This window comes from Poeciliopsis prolifica, unplaced genomic scaffold (assembly GCF_027474105.1).
Source record: "Poeciliopsis prolifica strain line A6 unplaced genomic scaffold, Auburn_PproV2 SCAFFOLD007, whole genome shotgun sequence".
In the NCBI taxonomy this organism is placed as follows: domain Eukaryota; kingdom Metazoa; phylum Chordata; class Actinopteri; order Cyprinodontiformes; family Poeciliidae; genus Poeciliopsis; species Poeciliopsis prolifica.
In genome coordinates this window covers 864,978-892,274 of record NW_026562382.1, presented here as the reverse complement: position 1 = coordinate 892,274, position 27,297 = coordinate 864,978, and the positions used below count along the sequence as shown (strand labels likewise).

At 36.6% G+C, this 27,297-nt stretch overlaps 4 protein-coding genes and 5 pseudogenes across 4 annotated transcripts; 3 read left to right on the top strand and 6 right to left on the bottom strand.

Annotated features, from left to right (window-relative positions):
* Positions 1-27,297, bottom strand: part of LOC129361185 (MAGUK p55 subfamily member 4-like) — a 90,868-nt pseudogene that overhangs the window by 59,576 nt on the left and 3,995 nt on the right.
* On the bottom strand, positions 1,746-2,652 carry LOC129361366 (olfactory receptor 11A1-like; annotated as a pseudogene).
* Positions 4,698-5,621, bottom strand: LOC129361368 (olfactory receptor 11A1-like). Its single transcript, XM_055032175.1, has one exon. It carries the CDS (start codon positions 5,592-5,594, stop codon positions 4,698-4,700), a length of 897 nt encoding a protein of 298 aa, XP_054888150.1. The 5' UTR covers positions 5,595-5,621.
* On the bottom strand, positions 6,731-8,531 carry LOC129361178 (general transcription factor II-I repeat domain-containing protein 2-like). Its single transcript, XM_055031911.1, is given in 2 exon segments — positions 6,731-6,950; positions 6,952-8,531. Coding segments are annotated over 2 exon segments (1,800 nt in total).
* Positions 10,331-11,185, bottom strand: LOC129361367 (olfactory receptor 13C2-like). The gene has a single exon (XM_055032174.1). The coding sequence runs from the start codon at positions 11,183-11,185 to the stop codon at positions 10,331-10,333; it is 855 nt and encodes a 284-aa protein (XP_054888149.1).
* LOC129361177 (olfactory receptor 6N2-like) lies at positions 14,722-19,074 on the bottom strand (annotated as a pseudogene).
* On the top strand, positions 19,137-20,082 carry LOC129361176 (olfactory receptor 1-like; annotated as a pseudogene).
* Positions 22,210-23,160, top strand: LOC129361175 (olfactory receptor 11A1-like; annotated as a pseudogene).
* LOC129361174 (olfactory receptor 6N2-like) lies at positions 25,056-26,483 on the top strand. The gene is given in 3 exon segments (XM_055031910.1): positions 25,056-25,287; positions 25,290-25,605; positions 26,465-26,483. Coding segments are annotated over 3 exon segments (567 nt in total).

The window sequence follows — 27,297 nt, the reverse complement described above, 5'->3', positions numbered from 1 at the left end:
ATTTGTCATCAAACAAACATCAATTTGTTTTGAGCAACTCGCTTTCCACAGAGGTTTTAGGCGATAACATATTATGTGGCTGGAATAGAGCTACGGGACATTATTTGACGTGGAGAGAGCCCCGTAGCAGCCAGGCAAGCTAACGGCTAATGTTAGTGTAGCCTCTTACCTCAGGTAACAAGTAGGACTTGAGGGGGAAAAAGACTTCTTGAAAGGGAGATGAAACAGAAAATACAGCAAATAACATTTTTGATAAGAAGGGCCTGAATTTTAGTTGGAAAAAAAACAAAGCAGAGTTCACCGAAAGTAATATTGAGCGTAAGTTCTGACGTAATCAGGAAAACGACAAATCTGCTGAATCACCTGAACCAGTGGCACCCCTGGAGCACGCAAAAATATAAAATAGTTTTATATGTCTTTATATTTCCTTTTGTAGCGTATTATGAAGCAATATTTAAATTGTATTTAAAATACATAAAGGAGACTTTGGGAATTTATACTTTCATTTATTTTAGTCCTAAAACATTCTTAAGTACAACACCACCAAAGACATGCAATAATAATTGAAATATGTACATTAAAAAAACATTATTTACAATAAGGGGCCAAAAACAGAAAAAAAAAATTGTTTTCTTTAGGTTAAAAGAACAACCGATTTAAGCCCAGTGGTTGGGTGTTACGTCAGTCATTCATCCAACGTGTTTTAAGATATCAATTGATAATTATGTGTTACATAAAATATTGCTAGAATACCTGAACACCAACTATAAGGTCTTAAAAATGCAAACATTTTAAAAAGACTTAAATAAATAAGCAATTCTTATCCAGGCTAATGCTCTGGGGAAATCCTGGATAGTTAATCACTTTTTATCCAAACTTATGTTTAACAGACAGAAATACACCGACAGGTATAAATGTAGTCTTGTATTAAACAAGACTGATGCTTGTTGCTGTGACAAAATACAAAAGCATTTCACACTGGTTAAAAGTCTTCTTTGAAAATATCTTTAAAAAAAAAAACACCAGGAATTTCTACTTTGTATATATGCAAAAATTTGTTTAATAACGTGACATATGAATGTTGGGTAAAAAAAAAAAAAAAAGAGACCAATTAAAATGATCAGTTTCTCTGATTTAACTTTTTATAGGTTAGTGTTTGAGTAAAATGGACATTGTTCTTTTATTCTATGAACTACAGATAACATGGGTCCCGTCTTCCAAACAAAAATATATTTTTATTTTATTTTCTGAAAATGAAAAATGGTCAAAATAACAAAACAAATAATGCAAGAAAAATAAGTTCATATTCATTAGAAAGAACAACAATACTAATATTTTAAACTAAGAAATAAATATTTGGTGGACGAACCAGGAGGTTTTCAATATATACAAAATGTTTACTATTTCGTTTTGGCAGTAAATATCCAACTAAACCTTTTATAAAATATTAGTAAGATCACGTCAGCAACAGGCTTTATTAATGAACATTTGTGCAGCATTTTGAAATGTATTTACAAAAAACTAAATAACAGTAGTAAATCCCGTCTTGAATTACACAGACTTTAAAATAAACTGGAGGAAAAGTATTTAAAAGTATCATTAATGTAGATATGGTAAATGAATGTGAGAAAAACACAAAAGTGATAAAATTCTACATGTTTACATCTAATTATTAAAAAGTTGTCAAAAAGAATTATTTCCAGGGACAGACAAAAGACAAAAACGACCGAAACTTTAAAAAGCTGTCACTTTCCTCTGGTGTGACAGAGCAAGCGCCTCAGGTGTTTATAAATTTCTCCCACTTTCAGTCCATATATGACTGGATTAAAAGAGGATTATACATTATTATTTGCAATGTCATTATGAAACGCACAGTTGTTGAAATATCAGATTCTAAACGGACAATAATCATCTCAAAAGTGAGCAAACAGGAGTAGTTGATTAAAACCAGCAGGTGAGGCAAACATGTCTGTGCAGCTTTTTTCCTCACTTCCCCACAGCTTCTATAGGCCACTATAAATATCATTGTGTAAGTAAACAATATAAAAATCACTGGAAGAAGGCTAACGTTGAATAAAATCACTAAACCGTAGATCATTATCGCTCTTGAAGCCACGCAGAGAAGATAATTCACTGAATTGTTGCAAAAAATGCCTTTCAAAGTGAAGCGACAGAGTTTCAAATGAGCAAATATAATCACAGCCACAGCTACATGGCAGGCAGGCACAAGCCATGCTAAGATGAGGAAGCTCCTCACTTTTGTTTTTCTCATCATGGTTGGATATTGCAGAGGTTTACATATGGCCACATATCTGTCATAAGCCATTGCTGCCAAAAGTAAAAATTCTGAACCACTTAAAGAGTAGAATAAAAAGTCTGAAGGATACACGCTTCATAAGCTATGATTTGTTTTTCAGATAAAAAGTCAATCAAAGCTTGGGTAGACCACGGTGCTGAAAAGCATGGAGTTCATCAGCAGAGCAGCAATGAAAACATACATGGGCTCATGGAGGTTTCTGTGGATCACAATCAGGCAAAACACTGTTGAATTGAAGGACAGGATCAAACACCTGTAAACATGATAATGAAGTAGACATATCGGTATTTATCCACCTCTACGTGACCGTCAAGAGTGATGTACGTGACATTCATTTCAGTAGGCAACGTAGTTACGAAAACAAAAATGAAAAATGGAGACCAACAGTTTCAAAGCGGTGCGTCTTCGTTTGTAAATCGTTTGAGGAACGGCGACCGTTTAAAGAGACTTCTTTATCCACCATGGATTTCAGACACTATTCCTTGAAGACATGTTGGCATGGTAACAACTTCTGACAAGTTCAAGGGATGTGTGAGGAGTGGTGCCTCAAAGTGCATACGCATTACTTTTAGAGTAACGTTGGCTTCCATTAATCACATTAATTATTTTCTCATTTGTCATCAAACAAACATCAATTTGTTTACATGTTAGCAACTCGCTAACCAGCTTTCCACAGAGGTTTTAGGCGATAACATATTATGTGGCTGGAATAGAGCTACGGGACATTATTTGACGTGGAGAGAGCCCCATAGCAGCCAGGCAAGCTAACGGCTAATGTTGGTGTAGCCTCTCACCTCAGGTAACAAGTAGGACTTGAGGGGAAAAAAGACTTCTTGAAAGGGAGATGAAACAGAAAATACAGCAAATAACATTTTTGATAAGAAGGGCCTGAATTTTAGTTGGAAAAAAAACAAAGCAGAGTTCACCGAAAGTAATATTGAGCGTAAGTTCTGACGTAATCAGGAAAAACGACAAATCTGCTGAATCACCTGAACCAGTGGCACCCCTCTAGCACGCAAAAATATAAAATAGTTTTATATGTCTTTATATTTCCTTTTGTAGCGTATTATGAAGCAATATTTAAATTGTATTTAAAATACATAAAGGAGACTTTGGGAATTTATACTTTCATTTATTTTAGTCCTAAAACATTCTTAAGTACAACACCACCAAAGACATGCAATAATAATTGAAATATGTACATTAAAAAAACATTATTTACAATAAGGGGCCAAAAACAGAAAAAAAAATTGTTTTCTTTAGGTTAAAAGAACAACCGATTTAAGCCCAGTGGTTGGGTGTTACGTCAGTCATTCATCCAACGTGTTTTAAGATATCAATTGATAATTATGTGTTACATGAAATATTGCTAGAATACCTGAACACCAACTATAAGGTCTTAAAAAATGCAAACATTTTAAAAAGACTTAAATAAATAAGAAAATTCTTATCCAGGCTAATGCTCTGGGGAAATCCTGGATAGGTAATCACTTTTTATCCAAACTTATGTTTAACAGACAGAAATACACCGACAGGTATAAATGTAGTCTTGTATTAAACAAGACTGATGCTTGTTGCTGTGACAAAATACAAAGCATTTCACACTGGTTAAAAGTCTTCTTTGAAAATATCTTTAAAAAAAAAACCAGGAATTTCTACTTTGTATATATGCAAAAATTTGTTTAATAACGTGACATATGAATGTTGGGTAAAAAAAAAAAAAGACCAATTAAAATGATCAGTTTCTCTGATTTAACTTTTTATAGGTTAGTGTTTGAGTAAAATGGACATTGTTCTTTTATTCTATGAACTACAGATAACATGGGTCCCGTCTTCCAAACAAAAATATATTTTTATTTTATTTTCTGAAAATGAGAAATGGTCAAAATAACAAAACAAATAATGCAAGAAATAAGTTCATATTCATTTAGAAAGAACAACAATACTAATATTTTAAACTAAGAAATAAATATTTGGTGGACGAACCGGGAGGTTTTCAATATATACAAAATGTTTACTATTTCGTTTTGGTAGTAAATATCCAACTAAACCTTTTATAAAATATTAGTAAGATCACGTCAGCAACAGGCTTTATTAATGAACATTTGTGCAGCATTTTGAAATGTATTTACAAAAAACTAAATAACAGTAGTAAATCCCGTCTTGAATTACACAGACTTTAAAATAAACTGGAGGAAAAGTATTTAACAGTATCATTAATGTAGATATGGTAAATGAATGTGAGAAAAACACAAAAGTGATAAAATTCTACATGTTTACATCTAATTATTAAAAAGTTGTCAAAAAGAATTATTTCCAGGGACAGACAAAAGACAAAAACGACAGAAACTTTAAAAAGCTGTCACTTTCCTCTGGTGTTTCAGAGCAAGCGCCTCAGGTGTTTATAAATTTCTCCCACTTTCAGTCCATATATGACTGGATTAAAAAGAGGATTATACATTATTATTTGCAATGTCATTATGAAACGCACAGTTGTTGAAATATCAGATTCAAACTTAACAATAATCACATCATAAGAGATCAAACAGAAGTAGTTGATTAAAACCAGCAGGTGAGGCAAACATGTCTGTGCAGCTTTTTTCCTCACTTCCCCACAGCTTCTATACGCCACTATAAATATCATTGTGTAAGTAAACAATATAAAAACCACCGGAAGAAGGCTAACGTTGAATAAAACCACTAAGCCGTAGATCATTATCGCTCTTGAAGCCACGCAGAGAAGATAATTCATTGAATTGTTGCAAAAAATGCCTTTCAAAGTGAAGCGACAGAGTTTCAAATGAGCAAATATAATCACAGCCACAGCTACATGACAGGCAGGCACAAGCCATGCTAAGATGAGGAAGCTCCTCACTTTTGTTTTTCTCATCATGGTTGGATATTGCAGAGGTTTACATATGGCCACATATCTGTCATAAGCCATTGCTGCCAAAAGTAAAAATTCTGAACCACTTAAAGAGTAGAATAAAAAAGTCTGAAGGATACACGCTTCATAAGCTATGATCTGTTTTTCAGATAAAAAGTCGATCAAAAGCTTGGGGTAGACCACGGTGCTGAAAAGCATGGAGTTCATCAGCAGAGCAGCAATGAAAACATACATGGGCTCATGGAGGTTTCTGTGGATCACAATCAGGCAAAACACTGTGGAATTGAAGGACAGGATCAAAACATAACCTGTAAACATGATAATGAAGTAGACATATCGGTATTTATCCACCTCTACGTGACCGTCAAGAGTGATGTACGTGACATTCATTTCAGTAGGCAACGTAGTTACGAAAACAAAAATGAAAAAGAGAGACTAACAGTTTCAAAGTGCTGCACATGAGAAAAGTAGTCGAATGCAGCAGACACTCGGGGGGGAGAAAAGTCACTGTTGACTGTTTGATATGGAAGGACTCTTTAAAGAGCTTTTCTGCCCACCATGGATTTAGGAGACTAGTCTTTGAAGAGATGTTGGCATGGTTACAAGCTTGAAGTTGAAGCGACGAGTGAGACGATACGGATCATTCTATATCCATTATCCTTCTACAGCAACATTTTGTGCAGATTTATTTACTTTAATAAAGAGTTAATATAAGAAAATGTTCAGATGCCATTAAAGTTTGGTTTAAAATTGTTTAAATTTGAACTGGATTTGTGGGGGTCACAGGTTTATTTCTGCTCACTTTAACATTTAGTTTGTACATTTAAAGTTACGTCTTCAAATTCACAATAATAAGATGCCAACATGTAACATAAAAGAGGTATTAAATAATGTATTTTAGTGATAAATTCATAATTTCAGTCAGCAAAAATTGGTTTTAATAAGTTATGCATTTTGTGCAAAATTAACAGTTTGTTTATGGCAGTGGTATTAGTGGCAATGTTTCCCACAGAAAACTTGCTAAGTCCGGTGGTTGAGTGTTACGTCAGTTATTCATCCAGCGGCCTGTTGTGTTTTTGAGTTAAAAAATACTTAATAGTTGACAGGAAATTTGAAAATATCACTTGATAATTATGTGTTACAAGATGTGTTACAGGTTAGATCAGGGATGTCAAACTCAAATACCAAGTGGGCCAAAATGTAAAACTTGAACAAAGTCACGGGCCAGCATTGAACAAACGAACCTTTTAATATAGACCCAAACAAGATTTGCTGTAACATTGAATATGGAACAAGCAACACTTATTATTATACAATATATAGCTTAATAGTCCAGATATGCAAAATTGAATTTCAAATAAAAAAAAAAAACATCAATGACATTCATTTATTAAATAAAATTTAAATAATAATCATTTTAAAAATAGAACAATAATAATAAATCAATCAAGCCCATGTCTTGGAGTTGCAAGAAAAAGTGCATAAAGAAAACGTTAATTATTGCGGTCATAACATTACACACTGATCTAATCTGATGTGCCCAAGCCAGATACCTGGCATCTCTTCTTGGATGCTAGTTCATCAATGTCCGGGCTCAGGCTTTGAGCTGAGGCAATCCTCAGTGTCGAGCGAAGGTGTTCATCAGTCAGACGTCTCCTGTGAGATGTTTTGGTCATCTTCATCAAGGAGAAAAGTTGCTCACATAGATATGTGCTACCAAACATGGAGAGCATCTGAGCAGCTTGGCTGAGGCATTGTGTCAGGAATGAACTGTGGAAACTGTGCGGCGCCCACAGCATCATACTTTGACTTCAGCGTATCATTACACTGGAGTTCAATTAGCTCCATTTGGAGGTTGGTTGGTGCGTTTTCCACATTAACTGCGAAGGGATTACTAAGTAATTCAAACCTACATTTCTGTACATCAAAGGCAAATCGCCGGTGAAACTCAGCACTAAGTACACTGAGTTTTTCTGCAAACTCTGCGCATGGAAACAAGGTGGTAAAGAGCTGCGTTTTTATGGTTTGGCAGCAGGGAAAATGCCCAAGGTTTCCTTGCAGCATCTGATTCTCCCACAGGCACAGTTTAGTTTTAAAAGCCCTCACTGCAGCGTACATGTCTGTAATGATGCGCCCCCGCCCCTGAAGCTGCAGGTTCAGCGCATCAAGATGGCTCGAGATGTCGCACATAAAGGCCAGCTCACACAGAAACTTTTTCTCCCGAAGCTCTGCTGTGTCCTTCCCTTTGCTTTCCAGAAACTGACATATTTCCTCATGCAGCTCGAAACATCTGTTCAGTACTTTTCCTCGGCTTAACCATCTCACCTCTGTGTGATACGGCACGTCTGCGTATTCCGAACCACACTCCTCCAGAAAAGACTTAAACTGGCGGTGATTCAGACCTTTGGCTCTTATAAAGTTAACTACTTGTGTTACTGTGGTCATAACATGTTCCATCTTTAGGGCTTTGCCACACAGTGATTCTTGATGTATGATACAGTGATAAACAGTTAGTTCACCTGCACAGTTCTCTTCCTGCATCTTCTCGCGGACCCTGCCCACCAGTCCACTTGTTTTACCGCACATCGCTGGTGCGCCATCTGTCGTTAATCCGACGAGTTTATCCCACGGCAGCTTTATTTCAGTTACACATTTGGAAACCTCCTCAAAGATTTCCTTTCCTGTGGTTGTGCCATGCCATAATTTGAATCCCAGTAGCTCCTCTGTAACACACATGTTTGAGTCCACTCCACGGATGAAGACTGACAGCTGAGCAGTATCCGATGCGTCGGTGCTCTCATCCACAGCAAGGGAGAATGCAACAAAATCTTTTCCTTTTTCCATAAGCTGGTCATACAGATTGGTGGCAAGATCACATGTGCGATCAGCTACTGTGTTTCTGCTCAGGCTCACGTTTGAAAAGGCTTGCTTTTTCTCTGGGCACACGATGTCACAAACTTTCAACATGCACTTTTTCACAAACTCTCCCTCATTAAAGGGCCTGGCTGATTTAGCAATCTCTGCTGCCACAATATAACTGGCCTTTACAGCAGCCTCACTTTGTGATGTGGCTGTTTTGAACATATTCTGTTGTGAAACCAAACTTCTTTTCATCTCCTCTACTTTCTTGCTCCTTTGAGTCATGTCCAGGTCCTTGTATTTGGCATAGTGTTTTGTTTCATAGTGTCGTCGAATGTTGTACTCCTTCGTTATAGCCACGTTGAATCCACCGATCAGACAAACAGGTCTGTCTTTTACATATGTAAACAGATATTCTGTCTCCCACCTGTCCAGAAAGCTCCTGTTTTCTGCCTTTCTTTTCGCCATTTTTTGGGAAGGGGTTCTACAGTGACAGTTGTAGCTTGAGATTGCTATAACTACTGTCACAGAGGAGAGGGCGATTCTGGGACCCGTCGTGATTGACGCGCCAAAACAACAGCAAGGCATTATGGGATTTGTAGTATTAGCAATGAATGAATGCGCTGTATAATACCGGTGGGCCAAGTCGTGTAGTCATTTGGTATAGCCTCGTGGGCCAAATATAATTACACTGCGGGCCAAATTTGGCCCGCGGGCCAGAGTTTGACACCTATGGTTAGATTAATACCTGAACACAAAATCTTTAAAAAATGCAAACATTTTAAAAAGACTTAAATGAATAAGCAATGCTTATCCTGGTGGGGTCAGACGTAAAGTCTGGTAGCCCGCCAGACTTATAATACTCTGGGGGAAATCCTGGCTAGGTAATCACTTTTTATTCAAACTTATCTTTAACAGATATAAATACGCCGATAGCTATAGATGTAGTATTGTATTAAACAAGACTGATGCTTGTTGCTGTGACAAAATACAAAAGCATTTCACTCTGGTTAAAAGTCTTCTTTGAAAACATCGTAAAAAAGAAAAACACCAGTAATTTCCATTTTATATTTATGCACAAATTAATTTAGTGTTCTAAAAACAAAGTGACATATGAATGTTGTGTCAGAGTAGTGTAGTGGAGGTGGTGAGGCAGACGGTGGAGGCCCAGGTAAGGTGAGTAGTGGTAATTTTATAACAAAACTGTCCATCGAACAAAGTCAACAAAGGTAGTCTGCAGCCAGGCAGCACGGCTGAGCGGAAGCCAGGGCTCAAACAGCAACTGGTCAAACAGTACAACCAACGACAACGTGTGACAAAATGACAAGGACCCGAACAAAGGACACAGGTGGGATTAAATACAAAGAGGGTCATCAGGGGAATAAGACACATCTGGGAGCAATCAAGGGGAAGACAGGACAACGAGGAGACTCAGGACACTGAAAACTCAAATAAACACAACAGAAAAACATGGAACACAACATGTTGATTGGTAAAAATTAGACAATTTAAAATGAGCCGTTTCTCTGAATGTACGTTTTATAGGTTTATGTCTGAGTAAAATGGACGTTGTTCTTTTATTCTGTGAACTACAGATAACATGGCTCTCAAATTCCAAACAAAAATTTAGTATTTTCAGAAAATGAGAAATAGTTAAAATAATAAAATAGATGCAATGCTTTCAGAGTTCAAATAATTCAAGGAAAACAAGTTCATGTTCATTGAGAAAAAAACAATATTAATGTTTTAACTCAGAAATTAATATTTGGTGGAAGAAGCAGGAGGTTTTCAATGGGGTTCAATGCAGTGGGCTCTTCATGTTTCTAGAGCTGTATGTATAGGCTATATACAAATGTTTACTATTTTGTTTTGGCAGTAAATATCCAACTAAACCTTTCATAAAACATTAGTAAGATCACGTCAGTGACAGGCTTTATTACTGAACATTTGTGCAGCATTTTGAAATGTATTCACAAAAAAAAGAAGAATTTTAACAGTAGTACATCCTGTCTTAAATTACACAGGCTTTAAAACAAACTTGAGGAAAAGTATTTAAGAGTATCATTTGTGGATATGGTAAATGAATGAGAGAAACACACAAAAGTGATCAAATTCTACATGTTTACATCTAATTATTAAAAAGTTGTCAAAAATAATTATTTCCAGGGACAGACAAAAGACAAAAACGACCCAAACTTTAAAAAGCTGTCACTTTCCTCTGGTGTGACAGAGCAAGCGCCTCAGGTGTTTGTAAATTTCTCCCACTTTCAGTCCATATATGACTGGATTAAAAGAGGATTATACATTATTATTTGCAATGTCATTATGAAACGCGCAGTTGTTGAAATATCAGATTCTAAACGGACAATAATCATCTCAAAAGTGAGCAAACAGGAGTAGTTGATTAAAACCAGCAGGTGAGGCAAACATGTCTGTGCAGCTTTTTTCCTCACTTCGCCACAACTTCTATAGGCCACTATAAATATCATTGTGTAAGTAAACAATATAAAAACCACCGGAAGAATGGTAACGTTGAATAAAACCACTAAGCCGTAGATCATTATCGCTCTTGAAGCCACGCAGAGAAGATAATTCATTGAATTGTTGCAAAAAATGCCTTTCAAAGTGAAGTGACAGAGTTTCAAATGAGCAAATATAATCACAGCCACAGCTACATGGCAGGCAGGCACAAGCCATGCTAAGATGAGGAAGCTCCTCACTTTTGTTTTTCTCATCATGGTTGGATATTGCAGAGGTTTACATATGGCCACATATCTGTCATAAGCCATTGCAGCCAAAAGTAAAAATTCTGAACCACTTAAAGAGTAGGATAAAAAAGTCTGAAGGATACACGCTTCATAAGCTATGATCTGTTTTTCAGATAAAAAGTCAATCAAAAGCTTGGGGTAGACCACGGTGCTGAAAAGCATGGAGTTCATCAGCAGAGCAGCAATGAAAACATACATGGGCTCATGGAGGTTTCTGTGGATCACAATCAGGCAAAACACTGTGGAATTGAAGGACAGGATCAAAACATAACCTGTAAACATGATAATGAAGTAGACATATCGGTATTTATCCACCTCTACGTGACCGTCAAGAGTGATGTACGTGACATTCATTTCAGTAGGCAACGTAGTTACGAAAACAAAAATGAAAAATGGAGACCAACAGTTTCAAAGCGGTGCGTCTTCGTTTGTAAATCGTTTGAGGAACGGCGACCGTTTAAAGAGACTTCTTTATCCACCATGGATTTCAGACACTATTCCTTGAAGACATGTTGGCATGGTAACAACTTCTGACAAGTTCAAGGGATGTGTGAGGAGTGGTGCCTCAAAGTGCATACGCATTACTTTTAGAGTAACGTTGGCTTCCATTAATCACATTAATTATTTTCTCATTTGTCATCAAACAAACATCAATTTGTTTACATGTTAGCAACTCGCTAACCAGCTTTCCACAGAGGTTTTAGGCGATAACATGTAGGAACTCCACCTATCGTAGTTTACATGCAGCAATGTTGTTTTATTGCTATCTACAGATAATGAGGGGAGAGATGGCGACTTGAAGAAATGGCTGCAAATAACCAGCACTGGCATATTGAGCTACTCCACTGACTCAGTTGCTGTGGATGCAGATGCAGGTTTTCTTCTGTTGCTTTTTGTCCCCACAATGAAATGATGACACATAAAACATTTTGTATTCTCTCTTCAAGTTTAGAATTTTTAACCAAATTATTTTTGTTTCCTGATCTTTGGTTGGTGATGTAAATATGGCGCAGAAGCCATTTTTTATGGAATAGTCGTGGTAAATTAATGCTGTTTTGTGTTTATGAATACTGTTTTGTGTTTTTTTTTTGTGTGTGTTATTTACGAGTTGTGTCGCAGTTTAAAGTGATTGCGGAGGGGGGTTAATATCACTCCTCTGATGCTAGGTGACGACAGTTGTGGAATGGACATTGTGTGCTTCTTTTTTTGTAACGGCTGTGGAGCGATACCGCTGATTTACTTTGTAACAATTATCCAATTAAAATGTTGCGGACTCAACCTCAAAATCTCATTTGATTGTTTGTTGGCTAGCTCGCCTCATTTTGGCGAGCTAGCCAGGAGGAGTTTTAACCAAAAGTAACTAATCCAAATGAGACGAACCAAAATAAGGGTAAAAGGGTCAATAGGTGATGGTAAATACTCTCTTAAATGTCATAGGACATTTTTTTTAAATAAGGGGAGAGTGTGGCACACAAGCCATTTAAATTATTACATTAAAATGTTGTGGACTCAATTTCAAAATCTCATTTGATTATTTGCTCCACAAGGAAACTCAGGTAACTGTTTGAATGGCCCCTGAATGTCTGGAGGCCCCTACCAGCAGCTACTGAGTTTTCTTTGCCTCGATATCTCAGTCTTATAATACTAGATCTCAGAGGTGCTAACATAAAATAATTATATAAAGTTAACCCCTTTGAGCTTTTTTTTATCTATAAATCAGTCTGCAGTCACACTGTTCTAGAGGTTCAATAGATATTATTAGGGATTAATTACTAAAATGGCAGCAAATTTGCTGATTTCATAACTTCATAGCCAGCAACCTTCTCTCCTATGGTCTGTTCAACAGCTACAGTCTCAGATCAACTCAGTCTTCCGGGCCTGTCAGCAGCAGAACAGAAACATCATACCTGTTGGGAAAATAGACTACACTTACTTTGCATTTTCGCCTCATAATAGCAATGACATAGTAGAATAAAATTAAATTCTTGATAAACATAGGTTGATGTTATGTTGTTGTACGGTATTTTAAGATCTTGTTAAATTTTTCCTTTTTTAACTTTGAGTCCCTGCCCCTCTGAAGGTCTCTACACGGCCCTGAACCTGGACCCGACCTTAGGTTAAAGTGAGACATCTTGTTTATTCACAAGCTTTTTTGTTTTAATGTTGTTTTCTTTCTGCTGAAATATTGATTCTCTTAAACTTCTTGTACAATTTATCTACTGATCCTATGTTCAAAAATAGACCAATTATGTGGCTGGAATAGAGCTACGGGACATTATTTGACGTGGAGAGAGCCCCATAGCAGCCAGGCAAGCTAACGGCTAATGTTGGTGTAGCCTCTTACCTCAGGTAACAGTAGGACTTGAGGGGAAAAAGACTTCTAGAAAGGGAGATGAAACAGAAATACAGCAAATAACATTTTTGATAAGAAGGGCCTGAATTTTAGTTGGAAAAGAAAACAAAGCAGAGTTCACCGAAAGTAATATTGAGAGTAAGTTCTGACGTAATCAGGAAAAACGACAAATCTGCTGAATCACCTAAACCAGTGGCACCCCTGGAGCACGCAAAAATATAAAATAGTTTTATATGTCTTTATATTTCCTTTTGTAGCGTATTATGAAGCAATATTTAAATTGTATTTAAAATACATAAAGGAGACTTTGGGAATTTATACTTTCATTTATTTTAGTCCTAAAACATTCTTAAGTACAACACCACCAAAGACATGCAATAATAATTGAAATATGTACATTAAAAAAACATTATTTACAATAAGAGATCAAACACAGAAAAAAAGTAGTTTTCTTTAGGTTAAAAGAACAAACAATTTAAGCCCAGTGGTTGGGTGTTACGTCAGTCATTCATCCAGCGTGTTTTAAGATATCAATTGATAATTATGTGTTACATGAAATATTGCTAGAATACCTGAACACCAACTATAAGGTCTTAAAAAATGCAAACATTTTAAAAAGACTTAAATAAATAAGCAATTTTTATCCAGGCTAATGCTCTGGGGAAATCCTGGATAGGTAATCACTTTTTATCCAAACTTATGTTTAACAGACAGAAATACACCGACAGGTATAAATGTAGTCTTGTATTAAACAAGACTGATGCTCGTTGCTGTGACAAAATACAAAAGCTTTTCACACTGGTTAAAAGTCTTCTTTGAAAATATCTTAAAAAAAAAAAAAAAAAAAAAAAACACCAGGAATTTCTACTTTGTATATATGCAAAATTTGTTTCATAAAGTGACATATGAATGTTGGGTAAAAAAAAAAAGACACCAATTAAAATGATCAGTTTCTCTGATTTAACTTTTTATAGGTTAGTGTTTGAGTAAAATGGACATTGTTCTTTTATTCTATGAACTACAGATAACATGGGTCCCGTCTTCCAAACAAAAATATATTTTTATTTTATTTTCTGAAAATGAGAAATGGTCAAAATAACAAAACAAATAATGCAAGAAAAATAAGTTCATATTCATTTAGAAAGAACAACAATACTAATATTTTAAACTAAGAAATAAATATTTGGTGGACGAACCGGGAGGTTTTCAATATATACAAAATGTTTACTATTTCGTTTTGGTAGTAAATATCCAACTAAACCTTTTATGAAATATTAGTAAGATCACGTCAGCAACAGGCTTTATTAATGAATTACACGTCTTGAATTACACAGACTTTAAATAAACTGGAGGAAAAGTATTTAAAAGTATCATTAATGTAGATATGGTAAATGAATGTGAGAAAAACACAAAAGTGATCAAATTCTACATGTTTACATCTAATTATTAAAAAGTTGTCAAAAAGAATTATTTCCAGGGACAGACAAAAGACAAAAACGACCGAAACTTTAAAAAGCTGTCACTTTCCTCTGGTGTTTCAGAGCAAGCGCCTCAGGTGTTTATAAATTTCTCCCACTTTCAGTCCATATATGACTGGATTAAAAAGAGGATTATACATTATTATTTGCAATGTCATTATGAAACGCGCAGTTGCTGAAATATCAGATTCAAACTTAACAATAATCACATCATAAGAGATCAAACAGAAGTAGTTGATTAAAACCAGCAGGTGAGGCAAACATGTCTGTGCAGCTTTTTTCCTCACTTCCCCAGCTTCTATAGGCCACTATAAATATTATTGTGTAAGTAAACAATATAAAAACCACCGGAAGAAGGCTAACGTTGAATAAAACCACTAAGCCGTAGATCATTATCGCTCTTGAAGCCACGCAGAGAAGATAATTCATTGAATTGTTGCAAAAAATGCCTTTCAAAGTGAAGCGACAGAGTTTCAAATGAGCAAATATAATCACACCCACAGCTAAATGGCAGGCAGGCACAAGCCATGCTAAGATGAGGAAGCGCCTCACTTTTGTTTTTCTCATCATGGTTGGATATTGCAGAGGTTTACATATGGCCACATATCTGTCATAAGCCATTGCAGCCAAAAGTAAAAATTCTGAACCACTTAAAGAGTAGAATAAAAAAGTCTGAAGGATACACGCTTCATAAGCTATGATCTGTTTTTCAGATAAAAAGTCGATCAAAAGCTTGGGGTAGACCACGGTGCTGAAAGCATGGAGTTCATCAGCAGAGCAGCAATGAAAACATACATGGGCTCATGGAGGTTTCTGTGGATCACAATCAGGCAAAACACTGTGGAATTGAAGGACAGGATCAAAACATAACCTGTAAACATGATAATGAAGTAGACATATCGGTATTTATCCACCTCTACGTGACCGTCAAGAGTGATGTACGTGACATTCATTTCAGTAGGCAACGTAGTTACGAAAACAAAAATGAAAAAGAGAGACTAACAGTTTCAAAGCGGTGCGTCTTCGTTTGCAAACCGTTTGAGGAACGGCGACCGTTTAAAGAGACTTCTTTATCCACCATGGATTTCAGACACTATTCCTTGAAGACATGTTGGCATGGTAACAACTTCTGACAAATTCAAGGGATGTGTGAGGAGTGGTGCCTCAAAGTGCATACGCATTACTTTTAGAGTAACGTTGGCTTCCATTAATCACATTAATTATTTTCTCATTTGTCATCAAACAAACATCAATTTGTTTACATGTGAGCAACTCGCTAACCAGCTTTCCACAGAGGTTTTAGGCGATAACATATGTAGGAACTCCACCTATCATAGTTTACAAGCAGCAATGTTGTTTTACTGCTATCTACAGATAATGAGGGGAGAGATGGCGACCTTTTCATTCTGCATTCTGTGTGTAATTTTGGATGTGGGTCAAGAAAATAACCAAAAACCTGACTACTGGGATGTGAAACGCATTATTTTTTTTATGTTGTTACATCAACATTTAATCCCAAAACACATTTATTTTACCTCAAATGTCATAAAAAAAAACTGTTTATGCAGCAGTTCCTATAACAAGTGGAATGAAAAGGGAGAAGGAAGAAACACCAACAAAGTATTTCCGTGTTTAAATATTTAGCTTTCATTTTACTTATAATGCGTGATAATAGTCAATCATACAATGCTTTTGTTTCAATGATCACTATTTTTATGTCTTCAGTTTTTTTGTTGAGTTCATGGATAACACAAATAAAAGGCAGTAAATCAGCCTGAAGTAAAAGGATAACATTCAAACACTTTGAATACATTGTTTGAAGGCACAAAAATAATCATTGGATTATTTTACACGACCGAAAAAATGCTTAAGGTGTTTGGAGATTTCTGTCATTTTCAAACCGTAGATAACTGGATTAAAGAGAGGATGGTACCACAACACTTGCTTTGTCATTAACAAGCGTACTGTTTTCGAGATGTCTGACTCCAGTCTGGTCACAATCACATCGTAACACAGAAGAACGAATAGTTGAATAAAATCAGCAGGTGAGGTAAACACGTCTGTGCGGCTTTTCTCCTGACAGCTCTACCGCTCCGGTATGACATAAGTAGGATCCTCGTGTAGGTAAAAACTACGTAAAAGAAGGGAACAAATGTCATACTTAGCAAATTAATCACACCCAACAAGGACAGCGTGCTCGAGTTCTCACAAGCGAGCTTATGAATGGAAGAGTTGCAAAAAATCCTTTCAGGTTGAAGCTGCAAAGTCTGTGTTTGGCTGTCAGTAACCAGAGCGCAACCAGACTGGCAGGCAAAAGCCAGGCCACAAACAGCAGAAGGCAGACGGTGGTTTTCCTCATCACATTTGCATATCGCAGAGGCCTAAATATAGACACGTATCATACGCCATGGCCGCCAGCAGTAGCAATTCTGCATTCCCAGTAACGTAATAAGAGAAATATTGAAAGTGGCACGTTGCATGTGATATGATCTGTCTCTCAGACAGGAAGTTGACCAAAAGCTTTGGGTAGATAGCCGTGCTAAAAAGAACGCCATTCAGCAACAAGGCTGCGATGAAGACGTACATGGGCTCATGAAGATTTTGGTGAATTGCAATAAGGTAAACAATTGTGCAGTTGCAGCAAACAGTCAGAATGTACACCGTCAAAATCGTTAGAAAGTACAAATATCAGTATTTCTCCACCTCAACACACCCATCGAGCGTTATGTAGGTTTCATTCAATTTGTCACCCATCAAACCACTGAAAAATCTAAGTCAGGAAAGCAACCATAATGTTACCAATATAATGACTTGCAAAGGCTCCTTCAGAAGACTCTGTGAAAATGTAATCTAAATTTAAAGGGATTTAATCAGTGGATCAAGGGATCGGTTGTTATTTACGGTGAAGTAAACCCAGCAGTTTGAGAGGGAAGTCCTCTTAGTTTCCAGGGTGTTGATCTTATAAAGGTACATAATTCCCCTGGAGCTCATTAAACTTTTCAGCTATGGGGTCTAACTTTACAAGCAAGTGAGGCCAACTTTATTAGATGTTGCCTTTATTGTGACACGATCGTAACGTGAACAAGTTATGTTTTAGGCTTGGGTCAGTAATTGTGTTGACATTTAGTTTTAAGTAAATTATGAATGGGTTGTCTGTATGTCTATTTATAGCACAATCAACTGAACCAATCTTCACTGGGGGTCTGACTTTGAGCGGGAAGTACCTCTGCCCTCAACAGCATGCCATATCAGTCAGGAACCATACCCAAACCAACCCACTGCTCACATTGCCAGCCACCGTGCACCCTACTGCACCTACAGAGGAAGAGTGGGTGGGGGCCAGACCAGTAGGGAGAAGCAGCAGTGAATGGCTAGTCCAGCACACCAAAGATCAGGCACCCAACCAACCCACACCACGAACCCACAGGCACCCAAGCATGCTGGCAGCTCACTGTCTACACATAACACATCCGCCATAAATGGCACACCAGGTCCAAAATGAAACCACTCTCAATCACTGCCACACACGTCTAATGGTCCGGAACAACCAGCAGGAACCCCAGGCTCACTTTGGCCAATGAAGGCTTGGCCATCGCAGTCAGGACTTGTGATTCAAAGTCTGAACAATCGTTGGAGAACCGGAGTCCCCCCAAAGCCTGAAGCCACATGGCTTGCTCCTCCTCCTGGCCCCTGAAATCCTAGCAGAGAACAGGGGTATGAAAAGACCCCAAAAGATTTTTTCATAAATTTTGGGGTTTCTCTTTATCCTAAAGTCAAACCAAAAGAAACATTTATTGTTTGGTGTTCAATTCTTGTGTACGAGCTTGGAGTGGCATTGTGGAGTAATCCATGTCGGGGCTTGTGTGAAGAGGTGAGATCCACAGAGTTTAGATTGTTGGGACTGTTTCTGGCCCGTCTCCCGATGGGGCCGGGATCGGTGTCTTGGCCAGGGTGGTGTTCAGATTCAGATGTTTGTCAGATGCAATCTCAGTTGGGCTGCTATTGCCACTAAATATATATTGTACTGGAAAGTGCAAGCAATGATGTCAAGTTATTAGTATTATATGTGCATATGTTGTTAGTTGATGTGTTTTCTTGGGTTTTTTCTTTTTCCACAGGTCATAGTTCAAGGGTGTTGACTTGCATTCTCTGTGTGTTTATTTCTCTCCCCTATCTTATTCCTTTCTTTTTAAGCCTTTCCCTTTTTCATTTTTTTTGTGCCCATTACATTTCACATTAACCCAACAAAATGTTTTAGAAAGTTTTATATATATACATATCAAGTAGCAAAAGCCGTAATTCTCCGCTTGTGAAAGTAAATCTCTTGGGCCCGATGGAAGATGTTGATGACTGATGTAATGCACCTCCAGAGACAAGCTGTCTAGAGGTTTATGACATGCTGAAGAAACCATATACAATTTTATCACAGGCTCAGTGTGCTTCATTTCAAGCAGCTGACTCAAAGCGCACTACCATGAACAATGAAATGAATGTCACCTACATTTTTCTGGATGGATATGTGGAAATGAGCAAATACAAATATGCTTACTTTTTTCTGATGTTCTCGGCCTACATCCTAATCATATGCAGCAATGTGACGATCGTGTACCTCATCTGGGTTAACAAAAACCTCCATGAACCAATGTATGTCTTCATTGCTGCTTTGCTGGTGAATTGTGTCTTTTACAGCAGCACCACTTACCCAAAGCTTTTGATTGACTTCTTGTCTGAAAAGCAGAGAATAACCTATGAAGCCTGCCTTGTTCAGTTTTATTTCTTTTACTTCGTGGGTCCAGCAGAGTTCTTTCTGTTGGCGGTCATGTCTTATGATCGGTATGTGTCCATATGCAAGCCTCTAATATATCCAACAATTATGACAAACACCACGGTCACCGTTTTCCTGGTTTTCTCTTGGTTTGTTCCTGCTTGCCACGCATCAATTCCTCTAATAATGCTCAGCAGCACCAAAGTTAAACTCTGTAGCTTTAACATCAGAGGGATATTTTGTAACAACGCAGTCTACACGCTTCAGTGCGCGATGCCGAGATCTCTTGCTATTTGGGTGTTTGCCATTCTGGATATTGTAGTACTTCCTATCCTTTTCATCCTGTTCTCCTACACAAAGATCCTGATCATTTCTTACAGAAGCAACAAAGAAGTCAGGAGGAGCAGCCGAGACCTGCCTGCCGCACTTGTTGGTGTTATTCAGCCTGACTTTGTTGAGCGTGTACGACATATGCATCGTGCGCGTGGAATCAGACTTTTCAAAGACGGCGCGTTTAATCATGACGTTGCAAATTGTCCTGTATCACCCTTTGTTTAATCCGTTTATATACGGGTTTAAAATGAAGGAAATTTACAAACATCTTAAGCAGTTGTTCTGGCAAGCAAAAGTTGTCTTGAGTAAAAATCAGCAGTAACTGTGAGCAGACAGTCAGTACTTCTGATATACTGCATGCAAAATATGTTTTATCTAATGTCGTTTAAAGTTTTACTGTTATTATGTCTATGTATCTGATGCATGTCAATATTGTAAGTTTGCAAGGGCTACAGATTAGAAATAAAACCACAAAATTACCCAATTTATCCAATGTTATGTTCGCATTTTGTAAATGTTTTTTGTATTATCCTTTACAGAATAAAATTTCCCAAACTATTTTTATTTTGTTATTTCTGTCCCCTTGCTCTAAAACCTGTTCTTTTGTTTGTTATTACTAAGCTCTGCGCACATCAACAATTAATAAATAATATAATTAATAGTCTGTAAGATGATCAGACAGTGTTGGTCATGAATTAAAAATGTATTAGAGGAGCCACTAGTCGTGGAGCATAGATCATATAGTTGCAATAACAATCGAGGAAAAATTAGATTTAAGATGAAGCAATCCTGTATTTACTAAGTAAAATAACACATCACAATGTGTTGGGGTCTTGTCTATTGAACCTATTTGCGTTCAATAGGTTCAGTTATTTTACGGATAAAGTTTTTCTTGTTTGCATGTATCACGGTAACTCGATTACAGCTCAATCTCCTTCCTGTTAAGCTCATGTTTTTCATCCGTGTCTCCTATCAGTTGCTCTCCTCCCATGTCTACCGTGGTATTTAAGTTAGTCATGGCTTTTGTCTGTCCCAGGTTTCTTTTACATCTTATGTCTGTTATTTGGTCAAGTCAAGTCTCTGAAATACATCTATGTTCGCATTTTGGCTCACCTTTATTTCCTTCGCTGCCAACCCTGAAAAGACATGCTTAATTTGTCTGCATTTTTAATTGAGTTAATCGCAGGCTTCTACTTACTTGCATTGTAAGTGAAAACCATATATCAATATTTCAATTCACAAACTATTTTTGCTGCTAAATTATTGGATAATTAGACATGTAATCTCAAAATTAAATGTTTTGCTTTACCTGATACTTAGGTTATTGAACCTCATTCAGTTTTCAAGCGTTTCAGGAATCCTTGATCATTCATGTAACTTTGTTGAAAAATATTTTTTTAGAAATACAAACTGTAGATGCTGACATTTCCGTTGGACGTCTAGTTTGCTGCAACATGTTTACTAGTAGCCAATTGTCAGTTAGTTTGTGCTTTTGATGACATCTAAGTACAGATGTTGAACCTGCCATTGTTCACACAATGGAGGGCATCTGAAGATGGCATTCTCTACTTTGTGAAAACAGACCCTGTCTGGAACATTAGGTATGAAAAAAAAAGGAGGCAGTATACTTTTTATTTTGCCTACAATATATCTGACCTAGAATTTGTGAAAAATAGGCTTTAGAAATTGGACACATGCCTTAGAAAACAATAAAGGACTTTGAAAAACAAGCATAGTTCCTCAAAAGGCAATTAATCAGCCTGTGGTGGAAATTAATTTGCATTAAAGGTACAGAGATCTGAAGCAGGTCATCATGAAAGGAAACCAAAATAGGCAAAACTGAGAAGGTGAAATTTCATTGTCTATAATTTTGTGCAAAAACTATATAAAGGGCATATTTGTTTAGGCCTAACTTGATTAAAAGGAAGCACACTAGGTAACCTTTAAAAAAACTTTAGTTTCGTCTTTTGCCTCCATTTACGTCCAAATTAGCCTAGCCATAGCCTTCCTGAGTTATTCTGTCTCTTAAAATCACAGGTCAACTCAGACATACCACAGCAAACCACACTCATATCACATTTCAACTGTGGTTATATGATACAAGTTTTATGATAGTTGGACAAAAGTAGAAGAAAACCCGAGTCTCGAATAACCCGCACACAAACTGTTTAACAGAATTCATTACCAATATGCCGACAAGAGTTACTATTTACGGAGAAGTGATACTTTAAGAAAACTTTTGGCCTCCAAGGTTTTATGAACTTGGTAAGCTGCAGCAATATTTTTGAGTTAATGAGTCCCATGGAGAATACGTGAATATAATAAAAAACCTTTGTGCTCCAAGACCAACTGCTTTGCACATCTGGAGAGGAACAGACGACAAACACTGTCCAATTCCTTTGAATTTTTAAAAGTGAAACCATTGCCATTTTCTGTTCATGATGTTATCATGTTTGTGTACAGCATATTTATGGATGGGAAAATTAATGAAACGTATTTAACTCTCGACGGACATGTAGAGTTGCATAAATACAAGTATCTGTATTTTGTTGTCACACTGACTGTGTATATTTTTATTGTTATTGCTAACCTGACCATTGTGTATGTTATATGGATGCATGAACACCTCCATGAGCCCATGTACATTTTCATCGCAGCTTTGCTTCTGAACTCTGTTGTTTTCAGCACCAACATCTATCCAAAAGCTTTCAGATTTTCTATCAGAAAAACAGATTATATCTTATCCGGCTTGTTATGTGCAGTTTTTTCTCTTCTATTGTTTGGGCGCTTCAGAGTTTTCCCTGCTGGCGGCAATGGCCTATGATCGTTATGTATCTATATGCAAACCTCTGCAATATGCAACAATAATGGGAAGAACTACAGTGAGTATTTACTTGAGTTTAGCTTGGCTGGTGCCTGCTTGTCTGATTGCAGTTATGGTAGTACTGAATGTTAATGTGAAGCTCTGTAAATATAACATAAACGGAATTTTATGTAATAATTCAATCTACGGACTCCACTGTGTCGACTCGAAGGTGCAAACTGTGTTTGGTGCTGTTGTGCTGGTTTTGACTCTGTTGTTTCCTTTGCTTTTTATAGTTTTACTTACACCAGAATATTTATTATATCCTATCACAGCTCTAAAGAAGTCAGAAAGAAAGCTGCTCAGACCTGCTCGCCCCACTTGTTAGTGTTGATCAGTTTCTCCTGTTTGTGTGCGTTTGATGTCATTATAGCTCGAATGGGATCCGACCTCACCAAGGCTGTACGTTTAATAATGACTTTACAGGCAGTTTTGTATCATCCTCTATTTAATCCAATCATATACGGTTTAAAAATGAAGGAAATATCTAAACAATTGAAAAGGTTGTTCTCTCAAGCTAAAGTAATACACTCCTAAAGTTTATTATGTCAACGTGAAATTATTTGACACATTCTTATACATTTGTATTGTTATGCAAAATAAGTAAATGTGCTATGATTTACAAAAACCTTTTCATGAAGAGCAATGTTGTCTAACTAATGTAAATTTTCTGGTTAAATTTTGCATAGCTTCTCTCTTAAGGTTGTGTTGGAAAAAAAAACCTATGGTTTATATACACAAAAGTGTAAAAAAACATGAAATAAAAATCTGATCCGGAGAAAGTGAGTTAAAGTTGGCCTAAAGTATAAAGTAAATTAAAGAGAAAGAACTGTAGAGTGTCTTAAAATAATTAACATTACCCGACTCTTTTGACTTTTGAATTAAAGCCATTTTTTCTTCATTAAAAACCTCTGACTATGTTGTTTTTATGTCAATGGTGTATTCCTGCTCAAGCATGATTATATATAATACATAAATTTAATTCCACTTAATACTTGACTACTGTTCAATAAAGCTATACTGATGAAGCCTACATATTACAGGTTAACTGTGTTTTCACTGCTTTAATATCTGAGATAAGTCAGAAAAAACTGCGACAGCAGTATGTATGTATGTCCATTATGTCCATACATAATGGACATTATGTATCACGTTGGGATTTTTATTGTGTTTCAGATTCCGAGGCGGTGTTTGACGTAAATTTTACATGTATAAATCGTGTGCACACAGAAATGACAGGTATCTCAGGTATCAAATGCATAGCAAATGCATGGTTAAAGGGCTGCTCAGGTGAACCTACAAAGAAACTTGGTACTTTCAACTTTCACTTAAAATTAATCAAAAACTCAAACCAACAACTCCAGAACAGTCATGCAGACGAGTCACTAAAAGTCACTACAATGTGGTCATATTCCGTTTTGACGAATGCCAGCCACTAAAGGCAGCTTGTCCTTTTCAATACAGCACTAACTTTAAATTGAATTTAGCAAAAATATCTGCATTTCGACTGATCACACAATTGCACTAATGGAAACAAGCTAATTTTGACAAAACTCACAAATTTTGACATAAAGCTGTCGCTTAGGATCAGGTTTTTTTTTTCAGCCATCTTGAAACAGATGTATTTAGCAAACCTACAATGGACACACTTTTTTGCATCACATTTGTCTTGTAATCAACAGCTGCATGTTACTGCCGGCCATGTTTTATGCGTCAATCGTATTGAAGAAGAGGTTCCTACTCTTTCCTTTACCCCAACTCCATTACATGATCACAGCAATGCTTCATTCACCATGTTGTCCTTTCATACTATTTACATCTGTCGTGACCAACTCTCTGCTTCATCAATTTTGATTAAATTGATTACTTTTTAATATGTGAAAATAGTTTGAAGAAATGAAACATAGTTTTTAAGTTTATGCTGCAAACCTCAATCTGACCCTGGCTATTATTTGTAGAATGTCACTTAGATTGAGGTACGACACGTCGAAAGAAACAATAGTTCCCAAGAGAAGAGATTTAATATTAGACGCCCTGTTAGAAGGAAACTTTGTGGGAGTTTTTAATGAGTTCCATTGTGACCAAAGGAATAAAATAGAAAATGTCAACGCCCTACGTGCAGCTGCTTTCTTGCTGTTGGGAAGAAACAATCAATACATTTGTTTGAATCTCCAGGTCAGGTTCCTTGTTATTGTGAAGGAGGAGCTATTGCTACTCTTTGTTTGAGCTGTTTGTGATAATATTATGTCTTTGTGAAACATATTTATGGGTGGTGAAGTTAATGAAACATATATAACCCTTGAAGGACATGTAAGTTGGACAAATACAGGCATATTTATTTTGCAGTCATGCTAGCAGCGTATGTTTTGTATTGTCGTCTCTAACCTGACCATTGTGTATCTCATATGGACGCACAGAAACCTCCATGAGCCATGTACATTTTCATCGCCGCTTTGCTTCTGAACTCTCTTGTTTTCAGCACCAACATCTATCCAAAACTACTTTCGGATTTTCTATCTGAGAAACAGACTGTATTGTATTCAGCTTGTTATTTTCAGTTTTTTCTCTTTTATTCTCTTAGCGGCTCAGAGTTTTTACTGCTGGCAGCTATGGCCTACGATCGTTATGTGTCTATATGTAAACCTTTACAATACGCAACAATAATGGGGGGAACACGGTTAGTATTTTCCTGAGTTTGGCTTGGCTGGTGCCTGCCAGTGTGACCGGTGTGCAGGTGGTACTCAGTTCCAACATTAAACTGTGTACATTGAATTTGGATGGGATCTTGTGTAACAATTCAATTTACAAAATGTACTGTGTAAGCTCAAAGGTGCACATTGTGTTTGGGGCTCTCTCTGTGGCTTTCACTGCTATTTTTCCCCTGATTTTCATAGTTTTTAGTTACACCAGAATATTGATCATATCCTATCGCAGCTGTAAAGAAGTCAGAAAGAAAGCTGCTCAGACCTGCTCGCCCCACTTGTTAGTGTTGATCAGTTTCTCCTGTTTGTGTGCGTTTGATGTCATCATAGTCCGACTGGGATCTGACCTTACAAAGTTAATACGTTTAATAATGACTTTACAGACAGTTTTGTATCATCCTCTATTAAACCCAGTCATATACGGTTTAAAAATGAAGGAAATATCTAAACAATTGAAAAGGTTGTTCTCTCAAGCTAAAGTAATACACTCCTAAAGTTTATTATGTCAACGTGAAATTATTTGACACATTCTTATACATTTGTATTGTTATGCAAAATAAGTAAATGTGCTATGATTTACAAAAACCTTTTTATGAAGAGCATTGTTGTCTAACTAATGTAAATTTTCTGGTTAAATTTTGCATAGCTTCTTTCTTAAGTTTGTGTTGGGAAAAAAAAACCTATGGTTGAAATACACAAAAGTGTAAAAACATGAACATAAATAAAAATCTGATCCGGAGAAAGTGAGTTAAAGTTGGCCTAAAGTATAAAGTAAATTAAAGAGAAAGAACTGTAGAGTGTCTTAAAATAATTAACATTACCAGACTCTTTTGACTTTTGAATTAAAGCCATTTTTTCTTCATTAAAAACCTCTAACTATGTTGTTTTTATGTCAATGATGTATTCCTGCTCAAGCATGATTATATATAATACATAAATTTAATTCCACTTAATACTTGACTACTGGTTCAATAAAGCTATACTGATGAAGCATACATATTACAGGTTAACTGTGTTTTCACTGCTTTAATATCTGAGATAAGTCAGAGAAAACTGCGACAGCAGTATGTATGTATGTCCATTATGTCCATACATAATGGACATTATGTATCACGTTGGGAGTTTTTATTGTGTTTCAGATTCCGAGGCGGTGTTTGACGTAAATTTTACATGTATAAATCGTGTGCACACAGAAATGACAGGTATCTCAGGTATCAAATGCATAGCAAATGCATGGTTAAAGGGCTGCTCAGGTAAACCTACAAAGAAACTTGGTACTTTCAACTTTCACTTAAAATTAATCAAATACTCAAACCAACAACTCCAGAACAGTCATGCAGACGAGTCACTAAAAGTCACTACAATGTGGTCATATTCCGTTTGACGAATGCCAGCCACTAAAGGCAGCTTGTCCTTTTCAATACAGCACTAACTTTAAATTGAATTTAGCAAAAATATCTGCATTTTGACTGATCACACAATTGCACTAATGGAAACAAGCTAATTTTGACAAAACTCACAAATTTTGACATAAAGCTGTCGCTTAGGATCAGGTTTTTTTTTTTTTCAGCCATCTTGAAACAGATGTATTTAGCAAACCTACAATGGACACACTTTTTTTGCATCACATTTGTCTTGTAATCAACAGCTGCATGTTACTGCCGGCCATGTTTTATGCGTCAATCGTATTGAAGAAGAGGTTCCTACTCTTTCCTTTACCCCAACTCCATTACATGATCACAGCAATGCTTCATTCACCATGTTGTCCTTTCATACTATTTACATCTGTCGTGACCAACTCTCTGCTTCATCAATTTTGATTAAATTGATTTACTTTTTAATATGTGAAAATAGTTTGAAGAAATGAAACATAGTTTTTAAGTTTATGCTGCAAACCTCAATCTGACCCTGGCTATTATTTGTAGAATGTCACTTAGATTGAGGTACGACACGTCGAAAGAAACAATAGTTC

What these genes read in the sequence shown, in the direction of transcription:
- LOC129361367 (XM_055032174.1), bottom strand. Translation starts at nt 11,185, where the DNA reads ATGAATGTCACGTACATCACTCTTGACGGTCACGTAGAGGTGGATAAA.
- LOC129361368 (XM_055032175.1), bottom strand. Translation starts at nt 5,594, where the DNA reads ATGAATGTCACGTACATCACTCTTGACGGTCACGTAGAGGTGGATAAA.